Consider the following 15,632-nt stretch of genomic DNA (forward strand, 5'->3'; position numbering starts at 1 on the left):
TTGTCACAGAATGCTAAAGACATGATAAAGACATCTGTGTCTTCTGAGCAGATAACTACAGATGGGTATCCCTCTCTTGTGGCATGGGCAGCCTGGAGAAGTAGGCGGCCATCTGCTTCTTCTTGTTGGCATTGAAGAGCTGACACCTCCTCACTGTCCTGAGATGTGATTCTGTAACATTTGTCATTCACAGTTGCATACAGAATCTTGTCTTGTAGCTTTGCTCTGTACTCTGCCTTCCTCCATTCATCGACTATAAAGCTAATGAGACTAGTTTTGTTACTGACTTTGGTCAGGAAGCTCCTCCACTGCCTCACCATCTGTGTGCCTGTGATACCTTGCAACTCATGACCAGTCTTTTCACCCCGTAGAGATCTTTCACTGTTCTTGATAGAGTTCTCCTTGTATGTGTCAAACACAACATCTATTATGCTACTCTGACTGCCTTCCCTCAGAGCCATACCCAGAACTGTTGTGGCAACATCTCTGAAAGTAACTTGATCACCTTTCACTCTTTGGACCAAGTTCATTCCATCAACCACTGTAGCAGAGTTCCCTGGGAGTTGCTCTGCTACTGCTACATTTTTCTGCAAGGTCGTGGCCAAAGTCGCTTTATTGGTCTTTCTCAGCAATCCGTCTGGTGTGGACAGGGCCCAGGGCAATGGCCCAAGGGGATGAGAAAGGATATCCTCCATATGTAGACTGCGCCCTTGTGCCATCACTATGATGCGTCCAAACAAAGACCTGTCTGCTTTTAAGATGACTGCCCTCCCACTTGATTTAACTTCTTTCTTCTTACACATATCACTGAATGTTTTCAGCCTGTTCGTTTTCATTGGGTCATGGAATTTCTTTGCTGGTGGGTCTTTCTCCAGTCTCTCATCCTTGAAGATTGCATAGCATTGCTCACCAATCTCATATGCATTCATCAGGTTGGAGGCAATCTCCTTGGGGGCTGTCTTTTCTGTAGAGATGCTAATGAGGTCCCGCTTCTCTGCAAATGGGTTGACCCATTCCTGTATGAGGCTAACCACTGCTGAAACTGCTTCCTCATCTTTCTGGATTCTTGGCCGCTGTAGCTCCGCATGACAAACCTCTGATTTGTTACCTTGCACCATCTCCCTTAACTGTCCCAGGAATGCACTGCGGTGCTCAGCTGTTATGTAGTGGCGCTTGACAGCTCCAGCATTCAGGCTGAACCATGTTGTGCCTCCAGGAGTCTGTGTGTCTTTGTTAACTGTGACTTCAGTAGCCTGGTCCACAGGGATCCGTCCAAAGGGGTTGTTACTTGACAGCTGCACTGAGAATTGGCCTGTCTTGAAGGCCTCATACACAGAAGGATGCTTCTCTGGGAGGTTTGTCATCTGAGCAAAGTAAGGGGACAGGTACCTGGCATAATAATAATAATAATAATAATAATAATAATAATACATCTATTTTATATAGCGCTTTTCCAGGTGCTCAAAGATGCTTCACATGGGCAGGAGAGACAAACTATGGCAAAAAAAAAAAAAAAAAAAAACAGAACAAAACAGAACAAAAATAATACATGACAAAATAAAATAAAACCGACAGAATTAGAGGTCAAAAGCAAGATTGAAAAGGTGGGTTTTGAGGGCTGATTTAAAAGATGTCAGGGTGTTTGCATCACGGATATGGCTGGGGAGGGCATTCCAGAGGGAGGGGGCAGCAGCAGCAAAGGCCCTGTCGCCCCAGGTCCGGAGCTTGGTCGTGGGAGGTGTTAGGAGGTTGGCATCTGCAGACCTAAGGCGACGGGTGGGCGTGTGACAGTGGAGGAGGTCGGACAGGTAGGGAGGGGCAAGGTTGTTGAGGGCTTTAAATGTGATGAGTAGTATTTTAAAATGTATCCTGTATTTGATTGGAAGCCAGTGGAGGTCGTGGAGGACAGGGGTGATGTGATCAGAGCGACGGGTGGAGGTGAGCATGCGGGCAGCAGAGTTTTGGACATATTGGAGTTTATTGAGAATAGTGTTTGGTGAGCCGTAGAGGATGCTGTTGCATAATTTATCTTATCATAGGCAAAGCACCATAGGATCATGCTTCTTATAGCATGGAGGTGCAACTCCCAGTCCCCCTCCCGAGAGGCACGCAGAAGGCCAAGTATTACGTCCTCTACCATGTCAATGTATGACATCCAGAATGCAGAAAGCTCTCCATTGTTGTGACGGAGGTGTTCCAGAAAGTCTGTCCACATGGTTTTCAGCTCAGCTAAGAGAGGACTTTGCAGCAGATTGTTCGCCGTCTGTTGGTTCAAGTCACTGGCCATGTCTTTCACATTGTCCAAGAATGATTTGATCATCCCACTCTTCTCTGGAATGCTGTCCTCAACCCACGGTGTGAACTCTGCCCATGCGAGTCTCATCAGTGCTTCATAGATGTACTTGTGGACCCTAACAGCACGGTTATAGTGTTTACCATCAAGGACTCCATTGACCAAACCCTCTGCAACAATTCCAGCCTCTATGCATATGTCTTTTAGACCAGCATCCCGAAATCGCTTTCCTAGGATGGCTAAGGCATTACATATGGTATGGAATGTCCCCATTCTGAGAAGAATGTTGGAGAAGCGCTCATTGTGCTTCCAGGCTATTTCAGTGGCTTTCGCATAGAGTGCTTGAATGAATGAATGAAAACTTTATTTAACAGATTGCAGAATGGGTACAATACAGTACGGCTCAATACATACAATTGTTAAGGGGATGCAGACCTGAGAAAGACGTTTGTCTTGTTTCCATCAGGGTCCTTGATCCATGACTACCACAATTGTTTCTAGATGCAGTTCCTTCCTGATTATCTCTGATTGATTCAGGATTTCAAACACTGTGGTCAACTGTGTGGCTGGTGAATTGATGGTTGGCAGATACCCAACTATATCTTGTGAGATTGGTTCTTGGTCCCTGGTGTCTAAAGATCAAAGATGAATCTTGACTGACCCAAATTTGACCCAGAGTTACCCACAACATTTAAATGCACTGCTGGGTCTTCCCAGACCTGAACACCAAATTATACACTTTTGCTTTAGAGAGACCTTCAGAATTTGCAAAAAATTGTCAAAATCAGTTGTGTAGTGTTTATATAGCTATCGTGAAGGATATCATGAAGCCTCGTTCCAATGCAAAAAAATAGAGGGTTGTTATTATTATATAATTTAAACTTGAAACGGGTCACGGGAGACTCGAACACAACATAAGGGTTAAACACAGATTATGTACTTTGACATCTTAATTTGCACAGTAACATGTTAACATCTTAACCTCTTAACCTGCACAGTAACAGCTTAACCTCTTAACCTGCACAGTAACATGTTAACACGTCTTAACCTGCACAGTAACATGTTAACATCTTAACCTCTTAACCTGCACAGTAACATCCTAACCTCTTAACCTGCACAGTAACATGTTAACACATCTTAACCTGCACAGTAACATGTTTAAAACATGATTAATTGATTAAAATTTTCCTTACGCTTTCTCCTAGGATCACGATCGTCCATGCTTGCTGAAAGAAGGGTGTGGCTCTATTGCAGTCCACTTTAGATGATGTTAGAACAGTGGTTGTCTTATAGTCATCCAATCAAATGTTTGTTCATATGGGTGGGTGGAGTCAGATGACAATAATTATAGATCTAGACAGCCTTGAAAAGTCATGTCCATGGATCGAATGGGATATCTTTATGAATTGTATCATAAATGTTGTATTTTTAGTGTATTTTCATCACATCCAGAGTTAGATTTGTAGTGAAGGAGTAGGAGAACACATTCAGTTGCATTATTATCCATGGGATATTGGTTATAATGGTCATATTGCCTTTTAAATTAAGATTATGTACCAGGCGAGGGTAAAAATATGATGTTTTCCTTCATTGTATCTCCATTTACTCTGGAATGGTAATAGATGTGGGTTTACTTACACTGGATTCATATGTCCTAGCTTGTTACCTATCAAAGGAGACCAGAAACATGCATATAGGCCTTATGGTTTAGGAGCTATCATGATTAATTTGGGGCATGTCATTTCAGACAGGAGGCCTGAAAAATATGCTTGGTAGTGTTATAAAAGCTGTGATAGCACACATTTGGAGGCAACTGCTGCATTGCTATCACATATTTTCTAGCAGTAGGGGTGTATACCTTCCCAAAAATCACTATGAAAGTTAGTCCCCCAAGATGGTAGCCGCGGCCCAAATTTGGGGCCCTGGCTCACGGCCTAAAGGAAGTTATGAGACGTCTATCTTATCCATCATTATTCCAAGATAAACTTCATGAACTGTCAGACAGACACCAAATTATTTTGATCAGAGTACTGACATTCACAATTGAACGCTTTACACACTCCTCATAAATGCTGTCTTAATAACCATCTCTGCAATGGAGTTTATATCAAAATAACAATATATCGATACCCCTGAACAAATAGTTGGTGATTACTTCTTCAAGTCGATTCTACAGATGGACTGTTTCTATCATCGGAATTAAATAATTATAATGATAATAAATACGACAATTACGTTTTGCATTTATAGTCATGACTCAATGAGCAATCTGAGCATTACCGCTCTATGTACAGTACTTCACTAAGCCGTCTGGCTCACAGTTAACCGACTAGAATAGATGAACGAATTCCATATAAATCTATAGTTCATTAACGATGCAGCAGCTGATACTGTATACACACACACACATACACACATGCGTTGCACGCTACAGCACGAAAGCGATTTGCAACTCCAGATGATAATAATAATAATAATAATAATAATAATAATAATAATAATAATAATAATAATAATAATAATAATAATATAATAATAATAATAATTAATAATAATAATAATAATAATAATAATAATAATAATAATAATAATAATAATAATAATAATAATAATAATAATAATAATAATAATAATAAAGACTTGATTCACATCAATTTGTGTGAATGAGTGTTATAGTATTTCATTTTCTACTTGTTCTCATTATACCCCCCACATAAAATCCAAAGGATAATTAGTTGGCCAAACATTATCAGTGCGCTCTCGAAATTATAATTAGCCGAAATTATAATATATAGGTTATATATCTCGTTGCACACATCTTACATGATAAAGCGGCTGCTGAATAATTCTGTTTTGCCTCAATATATACTGTATATAATTCTGTTTTGCCTCAATATACAGTATATATATATATATATACTCTGTACTGAGCTCTGTTAAGGAAGGACAGGACACACTCACTGAGAAACATTGCTTTATACTGAAAACTAGGATATCCACGTCTCTGAGCGGATCTCGGCCTGTCTGTCCGACATCTCAGCCTGGATGACGTCCAACCACCTCAAACTGAACCTAAGCAAAACAGAATTGCTCCACCTGCCGGCCAAATCCTCCCCCCTAACCGACCTTTCAATCACAGTCGAGAATGCAGCTGTGACTGCGTCCCCGACCGCCAAGAACCTTGGTGTTGTCCTCGACGACCAGTTGAACTTCTCTGCTCACATCGCAGCGATGACCAGAACCTGCCGATTCCTCCTGAGCAACGTCAGAAGGATCCGCCCCTTCCTGACAAAAGAAGCCACCCAACTCCTCGTCCAATCAACAGTCATCTCCCGCCTCGACTACTGCAATGCACTGCTCGCTGGCCTCCCGGCCACTGCCACTAAGCCTCTTCAACTCATTCAGAACGCAGCGGCCCGCCTGATCTCAAACCTACCGAAGTCGGCCCATGTCACCCCACTTCTTAGGGACCTGCACTGGCTCCCCATTGCTGCACGAATCCGCTTCAAGGCCCTCGACCTAGCATACCGTGCGGCAAAGGGAACCGCTCCCGCCTACCTCCGGTCAATGGTCTCTAACTACACACCCTCAAGACCCCTACGCTCTGCATCTTCTGGCCGCCTCAGACCTACTCCTATCCAAGCTCCGGGAGGGTCATCAAAGAGAAGTCGCCTATTCTCAGTCCTTGCCCCACAATGGTGGAATGAACTACCCACCCCAGTTAGGACAGCCGAATCACGTCCAATCTTTCGCCGTCGACTAAAGACGCACTTCTTCAACCATTATCTGAATAAAAAAATTTAAAAATGTAAAAAAAAAATCTAACCCTAACTAACCGTACTGTCATGCACTTGTCCTAATAAACTAACCTACACTGTAGCACTCAACACTTTGATGAACATTGTTGCTCAGCTGATAGAGTTGTGCCCTTCCTGATGGCTTGTCGTACAGAACTTGTAAGTCGCTTTGGATAAAAGCGTCAGCTAAATGACTAAATGTAAATGTAAATGTATATATATATATATATATATTATTGATGCAAAACAGAATTATTCAGCAGTGTGTGTTGTGTGTGCGTGCGCTGCGGTGGGCAGGAGCGCGCAACACGATGGTATAAATATGGTATATTAATACCGTCTATTCCACTATAGGTATATAGTGTGCTGTGTGATGACAATACATTTGAATCTAATCTAATTTTGCACACGGCCCTCGCATTATAATGAGCTGGACAGGTGTGTATGTGTGTGTGGGCCATGCGAGACTAGGCGAGCCGCGAGCAGGCTGTAGTCAAATCTGAAGTGTTCGACGTTCTGACTCCTCCCCCGGCTGCAATCGTCTACTCTCGCTTGTTTTCGAGGCGAGTCGAAATTAATCTCAAACACGCCTAAAGACAAAGGCCTAAGCTAAATGTTTGGCTAGCATGACCACATGTGGGGACCAGGGCTAAACCAATTAAGAATGTTAGGGGTAATAATTATAACTCATAACACATTAACCAGACACAACTATCCACAATTCTATGCCGGCAAGATGTTATTATAAATAGAAGAGTGGTGTGTTTGGCCAATGTGCATCCTACCTATAGGTATAGGGCATGGGATAGCGCCATGACCGGATCAATAAAGGAATATCTTATCTTATCTTAGTAGATCTGCACTCTACTTATTATTCATTATAAATCAACTAATGTATCAAATTAATTGATTGATTGATTGGAAGGAGAGCGTTAACATCTTTGTTGATCATCATGGGGGTTCAGTTATCTATTGATATCTTAATCACTATTCTCTGACCCCAAATCCTACTTGATACTCTGATCAGGTGATGGTGTAGACTCACCTTAACAAGGACACAGACTTTGCCAAGTGTTCCAAAGTAGTAAGTAAGTAAGTAAAGTTTATTTATATAGCACTTTTCACAGAGACAACTCACAAAGTGCTTTACATACAGCAGAAATTAAATAAAATAAAATAAAAAGCAAGAACCATTCAAGAGATAAGACAGAACAAAACACAATGCATCACAGAGAAACAAAACAAAACAAAAGACATATTCTATACCTGAAGGAGAAGCTCAATCATTACCCAAAGGCCTGTTTAAACAGTAATGTTTTTAGCAGATTTAAAAAAAATTCAACAGACACTACAGCTCTTAGGCCACGAGGAAGGGCATTCCAGAGTCTAGGCGCTACAGACTGAAAGGCTCTGTCACCTTTGGTGATCAGCCTGGTGCGCGGAATGACCAACAGATCCTGGTCAGCTGTCCTCAGGGTCCTGCTGGGCACATATGGTTCCAGCAGGTCAGTTAAATATTCTGGTGCCTGGCCGTGCGGAGCTCTGAAAGTGAGCACCAGGACTTTGAAATTAATTCTAAAATGTATAGGAAGCCAGTGCAAGGAGGCCAGAACTGGAGTAATGTGACACCTTCTGCTTGATCTGGTTAGCAGTCTTGCAGCAGTATTTTGGATGAACTGGAGGCGGTCTATGGATGATTTATTGAGGCAGGTGAGAACCGAATTGCAGTAGTCTAGACGAGAAGAAACGAAGGCATGGATGATCAACTCTAGGTCAGAGTGGGAAACCATCGACCTGAGTTTAGCAATATTCCTGAGATGGAAAAAACAGGTGCGGGTCACCGACTTGATATGGGTGTCGAGGTGCATGGCCTGATCAAAGTTTACCCCAAGGTTCCTGAGGTTGGGGCTCACATTAGTTTCTAGGGGCCCAGGCCCCAAGGCAACCAGCCACCCTAGATGCAACGCCATCAGAGGCCACGATGAGCACCTCGGTTTTGGCCTCATTTAGCTGGAGGAAGTTGCTAGCTAACCAGGCCTTAATGGCCGACAGACATTCATTTAAAACAATAAAATTAGAATTAAAATCATCAGGGCAATCAGGGTTAAAAGAGCAATACAGCTGGATATCATCCGCATAAAGGTGGTAGGAGATGCCTTTAAAAACGCTAATAATGTGTCCTAATGGGAGCAAATATAGTGAAAATAAAATCGGACCAAGTACCGAGCCCTGGGGGACCCCACAGGAAAGGGTAACAGACTCAGACACATGGGGGCCTACTCCGACTGAGAAACATCTACCTGAGAGATAGGACTCAAACCACTCATGTGCACTCCCTGTGACACCCACCCAATCTCTGAGCCTATTTAGCAGAATGTTGTGATCCACAGTGTCAAATGCAACACTGAGATCCAGTAGCACTAAAATGGAGCATCTACCTGAGTCGGTGGACATCATTAGATCATTGGATACTTTTAAAAGTGCAGTCTCCGTGGAGTGTTGCTTACGAAAACCCGACTGGAATTTGTCAAGAATGTGGTGTTCATTTAAAATGGATATAAGCTGGTTGGCAACAATTTTTTCTAAAATCTTGGACATAAATGATAATTTGGAGATGGGCCGATAGTTACTTGGTAACGAGGCGTCCAGACTTGGCTTTTTTAAAAGCGGCTGAACGATTGCCTGTTTGAAGTAGGCGGGGACCTGACCAGAGACCAAAGAGAGATTTATGATGGAAAGCAGACTGGGACCATGTATAGATGTAGCAGTACTGACTATCTGTATGTCATGTATGTCATATATGTCCTGATGAATTGAAAATGGGGGACCCTGATGTAAACAAGACGAAAGTCTTTCTCTGGTCTGCATCCCCTTAACAATTGTGTGTATTGAGCTGTACTGTATTGTACCCATTCTGCAATCTGTTAATAAAGTTTTCAATCAATCAATCAAATCAAACCAATAGTGCTGAAAACGTCCTTTAATAGAGAGGTTGGGATGGTGTCTAATGGGCTAGAGGAGGTTTTTGTGCTTCTCACTAGCTCTGTTAGGTCGTGGAGGGAAATGGGTGAGAAGGAATTCAGAGTAGACTGACTGTTAGGAGATAACGGTTGGATTGAGGTGGAGGGTGTAATACCTGCCCTGACATTTGCAACCTTATTTACAAAGAATAGGAGAAAATCATGACAGTCCTCAGCAGATAAAACAGGTGTGACAGGGGTTTGTGGACTGACAATGATATTAATGGTGTCGAATAGGACTCTGGGGTTTAGTTTGCTAGATGAGATTAAGTTTGTGAAATAGGCAGCTCTCGCATCCTTAACCATACTGTTCAAATCAATTAAAAGTTGCTTAAAATGAAGACGGTGTACATTAAGCTGAGTGGACTTCCACTTTCGCTCAATACACCGGCAATTTCGTCTAAAACGACGAATATCCTCATTTAGCCAGGGAGAGGAATTTAAAGTGCGAACAGTGCGGGATGTCTGAGCAGTGCCGGTTAAAAGTATCAACGTCGCCATTAACGTTCAGAGATGGCACCGCACTGCTCTCAAAGGCTGTGGAAATTTTTTCTGCCGAGAGGACATTTAGCATGCGCAAGCGTTTAACTCGCTTAGTGGAAATAGTGTCAGTTTTAAAAACTAAATTAAAAAGTATGCATTTGTGATCACTTAAAATCATTTCCTCATAAACAATGTTATCTACAGTATGTCTAATCCAAGAGTAAAAACAAGATCAAGTGTGTTACCTTTGTTGTGTGTGGGGCCTGAGACATGTTGGACAAAATTGAAGGATTCAGTGATACAAATAAAATTGGTGGCAAAATTGTCATTACAGTTATTAATATGGAAATTAAAATCCCCTAATAAAACGATTTTTTCCAGTTTGATGATGGAGGTTAGAAAATCGCTAAAATCTGTCAAAAAAGAACTATTAAAACCAGGGGGTCAATAAATTAAAATACAATAAAATGGGTCGGTGTAGCCAACTTTGGTGATTAAAAGTTCAAAGGAGCTGTGTGTAGTAATAAGAGTGCACAGCCCTGGAGGAAAAACAGTTCTTGTGCACCAGCGCTAAGCCGCCTCCTACGCGACTGGTGGTGGCATTTGACCGGGGGGGTCTGGGGGCACAGGTAGAAGAGAAGTTTGGCGGACACAGTTCATTTAAAAATACATATTCCTCTGATTTTATGATCTATGTGTAGTGTTATTCTGGATTCTGAAATTCGATGGAAGATGCCTGTTTATCAGTCTATGATTCCTCAGGTACTTCTGTTCAGGGCCTGGTGTTAAAACCCTCATAGGACTGAGTCCAGCTGCCCACTGGGTGTCTGAGAAGCACTGAAGGTCTGAGCAGCACTGAAGGTTCTGAGTGTCTGAGCAGCACTGAAGGTCTGAGCAGTACTGAAGGTTCTGGGAAACTGGTCCCAGGATGAAAGAGTGAAGCTCATTGTTGTGTTGTTGTTGTTGTTGTTGTTGTTGTTGTTGTTGCAGAGGATCCACTACCTGTCGTTAGAGTTCTACATGGGCCGCACCCTCCAGAACACCATGATCAACCTGGGCCTGCAGAATGCCTGCGATGAAGCCATCTACCAGGTGAGACTGCTGTGTGTGTGCTGTGTGTGTACTGTGTGTGTGTGCTACATGTCTCTGTGTGTGCTTATGTGTGTGTTTGTGTGCTTGGACTAGGGCTGGGCGATTCTTGCTCAAATGTGAATCACGATTTTTCTCTCTAAGAATTGAGATCACGATTTTCTCACACGATTCTTATTTTTTCAATAAAATAATTGATTGCACTCTTTCTTAAACAGACAACATAACATATCAAAGTGCTTGACTTAAACTTAAACATAACATATATGAAAGTGATTGACTTAAACTTAAAAGTCTCTTGTAACATACAAAATAACTCAAGTCAGAATCGTCATCAATTTAGAAATGAGATTGCATAGGTCTATGAATCGAGATCGCGATTTTATTTCGATTAATTTCCCAGCCCTAGCTTGGACACTTCTATATGCTTATATGTTGGTATCTGTGAACCAAATACCAACTAGAGAACATCCTTCTAGCAGCTAACGGGGTGAGTTTGATTTATAACTTTAATTGTTTTATCTACAGCAGGGGTTCTCAAACTTTTTTATACCACGCCCCCATTTTATTTAGGAATTTTTTTTGGCGACCCCACACTTAACTCATTCACGGCCAACCACGACTATAGTCGGGTTATCTCACCATGCGTTGAGCGCCAAAACCGAGTATAGTCGGTTTTTCGATCGTTTTCATCGTTTTTTCTTTTATTCGATTTTTTTTATTCTATACAGTCTCACGGACCTTGTGTATAATTGGGACTCATTCTGAGACACCGATATTGCAATGCCGGCCGAATCCGGCTAGGTGGCAGTATCGCCTACCCTTTGAAACCTTATTTCACACAGAAATGGTACCCGGGCAAGTGAAAGGCTTCATTCGAGCCCCTTGGAACGCGTCCAGCACACTTCATGCATAGTTTGTCCCATTTCATGTCAGGGACCCCATGGACATCAATACTGGAAATCGCGATCAGACAATTGGAATATTCTTTTTGCAATACCTCCTAGCAACGGTAAGGACTATATGACATCAATCCTACTTTTATCCTACAATGATTTCACATCGATTGCAACGATCAACGTATGTAGTATTCAAAATGTATGCCGTTGCTGACGATCAGAGCATCACAACCCCCCCCCCCCTTTGATGCCTTCATGATGAAACATAATACCTATTATATGCCTTCTTTGATTTGGAAAATAATATCGTGTCCAGACGAGCAACGCAAACGACTTTCGCAGAAAATGCACATAGTACTCCATAACTCAGCTTCCAGGAATTAGCCCGGATCACTCTGAAACTATACAATATTCACCACGGGATAACACGCAAACGTATACATGAAAAAATTTACTCTTTTTTACATGTTGGACGAGAGATAGTGACTGTCAAATGAGCCATAGTATTGTCTCCATAGCTATAATATAAAATATAGATATAGCTCTGCAAACATCGTGACGCACAGTGAAAATGCCTATCTTTTAAAGTGTGGCCCATTGACTACAAGGATGGGGATAATGGCTGGCGCTGAATGAGTTAATGTATCGCGTAATTTCAACGTGGAATTAAGGAATATCAAAATAAAAGCTGTTTTAAATGTTAAGGTGTTTTCAGTTTATAACTGTGTGTGTGTGTGTGTGTGTGTGTGTGTGTGTGTGTGTGTGTGTGTGTGTGTGTGTGTGTGTGTGTGTGTGTGTGTGTGTGTGTGTGTGTGTGTGTGTGTGTGTGTGTGTGTGTGTGTGTGTGTGTGTGTGTGTGTGTGTGTGTGTGTGTGTGTGTGTGTGTGTGTGTGTGTGTGTGTGTGTGTGTGTGTTTAGTTGGGTTTAGACATAGAGGAGCTGGAGGAGATAGAGGAGGATGCTGGCCTGGGAAATGGAGGACTGGGCCGCCTTGCAGGTATGTACATTACACACGCACGCATGCACGCACACACACATTCAATATCATACACATTGTCATATGAATATATATACACACACCTGGTTTAACTATCTGCTTCCTGCTCAGCCTGTTTCCTGGACTCCATGGCAACGCTCGGTCTGGCAGCTTATGGCTACGGCATCCGCTATGAATTTGGCATCTTCAACCAGAAGATCAGCAACGGATGGCAGGTAAAGAAACAGTAGTACTGATGGTTGGATGGCAGGTAAAGAAACAGTAGTACTGATGGTTGGATGGCAGGTAAAGAAACAGTAGTACTGATGGTTGGATGGCAGGTAAAGAAACAGTAGTACTGATGGTTGGATGGCAGGTAAAGAAACAGTAGTACTGATGGTTGGATGGCAGGTAAAGAAACAGTAGTACTGATGGTTGGATGGCAGGTAAAGAAACAGTAGTACTGATGGTTGGATGGCAGGTAAAGAAACAGTAGTACTGATGGTTGGATGGCAGGTAAAGAAACAGTAGTACTGATGGTTGGATGGCAGGTAAGGAAACAGTAGTACTGATGGTTGGATGGCAGGTAAAGACAATGGTAGTACTGATGGTTGGATGGCAGGTAAAGAAACAGTAGTACTGATGGTTGGATGGCAGGTAAAGAAACAGTACTGATGGTTGGATGGCAGGTAAGGAAACAGTAGTACTGATGGTTGGATGGCAGGTAAAGACAATGGTAGTACTGATGGTTGGATGGCAGGTAAAGAAACAGTAGTACTGATGGTTGGATGGCAGGTAAGGAAACAGTACTGATGGTTGGATGGCAGGTAAAGACAATGGTAGTACTGATGGTTGGATGGCAGGTAAAGACAATGGTAGTACTGATGGTTGGATGGCAGGTAAAGAAACAGTAGTACTGATGGTTGGATGGCAGGTAAAGAAACAGTACTGATGGTTGGATGGCAGGTAAGGAAACAGTAGTACTGATGGTTGGATGGCAGGTAAAGACAATGGTAGTACTGATGGTTGGATGGCAGGTAAAGAAACAGTAGTACTGATGGTTGGATGGCAGGTAAAGAAACAGTACTGATGGTTGGATGGCAGGTAAAGACAACAACAGTACTGATGGTTGGATGACAGGTAAAGACAACAACAGTACTGATGGTTGGATGACAGGTAAAGACAACAACAGTACTGATGGTTGGATGACAGGTAAAGACAACAACAGTACTGATGGTTGGATGACAGGTAAAGACAACAGTATTACCGATGGTTGGATGACAGGTAAAGACAACAACAGTACTGATGGTTGGATGGCAGGTAAAGACAACAGTATTACCGATGGTTGGATGACAGGTAAAGACAACAACAGTACTGATGGTTGGATGACAGGTAAAGACAACAACAGTACTGATGGTTGGATGACAGGTAAAGACAACAACAGTACTGATGGTTGGATGGCAGGTAAAGACAACAGTATTACCGATGGTTGGATGACAGGTAAAGAAACAGTACTGATGGTTGGATGGCAGGTAAAGACAATGGTAGTACTGATGGTTGGATGGCAGGTAAGGAAACAGTAGTACTGATGGTTGGATGGCAGGTAAAGACAATGGTAGTACTGATGGTTGGATGGCAGGTAAAGACAATGGTAGTACTGATGGTTGGATGGCAGGTAAAGAAACAGTAGTACTGATGGTTGGATGGCAGGTAAAGAAACAGTAGTACTGATGGTTGGATGACAGGTAAAGACAACAACAGTACTGATGGTTGGATGACAGGTAAAGACAACAACAGTACTGATGGTTGGATGACAGGTAAAGACAACAACAGTACTGATGGTTGGATGACAGGTAAAGACAACAACAGTACTGATGGTTGGATGACAGGTAAAGACAACAGTATTACCGATGGTTGGATGACAGGTAAAGACAACAACAGTACTGATGGTTGGATGACAGGTAAAGACAACAACAGTACTGATGGTTGGATGACAGGTAAAGACAACAGTATTACCGATGGTTGGATGACAGGTAAAGACAACAACAGTACTGATGGTTGGATGACAGGTAAAGACAACAGTATTACCGATGGTTGGATGACAGGTAAAGACAACAACAGTACTGATGGTTGGATGACAGGTAAAGACAACAACAGTACTGATGGTTGGATGACAGGTAAAGACAACAGTATTACTGATGGTTGGATGACAGGTAAAGACAACAGTAGTACTGATGGTTGGATGACAGGTAAAGACAACAGTAGTACTGATGGTTGACTCCACAATTGGTAAAGGGGACAGTTTTTAACAGCTTTCCTTAGGGCTGGGCGATTAATCAATGTTATTGATTAATTCGAATTAATGATTTAGGACGATTTAGAAAAATTTTAATCGATTTAAATTATTTTTTTGATTTCTTAAAAAAAAACATTTTTACACATTGTCTGCCAGGTATTGTGCCCATCCTTATGCCCAGTCTGCCAGTGCTGTAACCCTATGGAGATGTTTACCTTCTTTGCAGGGCTATAACTTTTTAAATATTATAGTTATATCGACATTACTATGGCCCATTCAACATCGGGTATCTATCGTTCCGGATGTGGGAACGTTATATTTTTTCATTCATACATTGTCGTGTTAGTACCCTCGTGAATATATGTATGTTTTTAAGGTTTTCTGCAGTAATTCCTAAAACGCGAGTTATAGGCCCTGACGCATATGATAGATTATCGATTGGCGTTTCTTTCCTATACACGCTATATTAAAAAATTCAAATGTATATGATCGGTATACATTATGCTTCATCATGCGTGAAGGAAAGGGGGGGGTGTCGTTTATAATTCCTTGATCGTCAGTAACGGCTTTATTTAGTATGGGTTGATATGTTGATCAGATGGATTTCCGTATTCCAATTATTTGACGTCTATCTGCTAGATCCATTTCCCGTTTGTATGACGCAATAAACGCCAAAATTATATTGATTATTGCGTTTCGAAAGCGATCCTATGCACTCGAGTGTGTATCTAGACCCACGTTACAAGATATTACTGCCGGAGGAATTTCCTCGATGCACC

General features: G+C 42.0%; 1 protein-coding gene across 1 annotated transcript in view; it reads left to right on the forward strand.

The window, feature by feature from the left end:
* The window catches only part of pygb (phosphorylase, glycogen; brain), a 109,008-nt gene that overhangs the window by 7,687 nt on the left and 85,689 nt on the right, over window positions 1-15,632 (forward strand). The window contains exons 2-4 of the mRNA XM_084322210.1: window positions 10,584-10,685; window positions 12,500-12,578; window positions 12,690-12,793. Of these exons, the coding sequence (XP_084178336.1) occupies window positions 10,584-10,685; window positions 12,500-12,578; window positions 12,690-12,793 (285 nt within the window). The remainder of the gene's footprint in view (window positions 1-10,583; window positions 10,686-12,499; window positions 12,579-12,689; window positions 12,794-15,632) is intronic.

Source organism: Notolepis coatsorum (assembly GCF_963971535.1).
Source record: "Notolepis coatsorum genome assembly, chromosome: 9".
Taxonomy (NCBI): Eukaryota; Metazoa; Chordata; class Actinopteri; order Aulopiformes; family Paralepididae; genus Notolepis; species Notolepis coatsorum.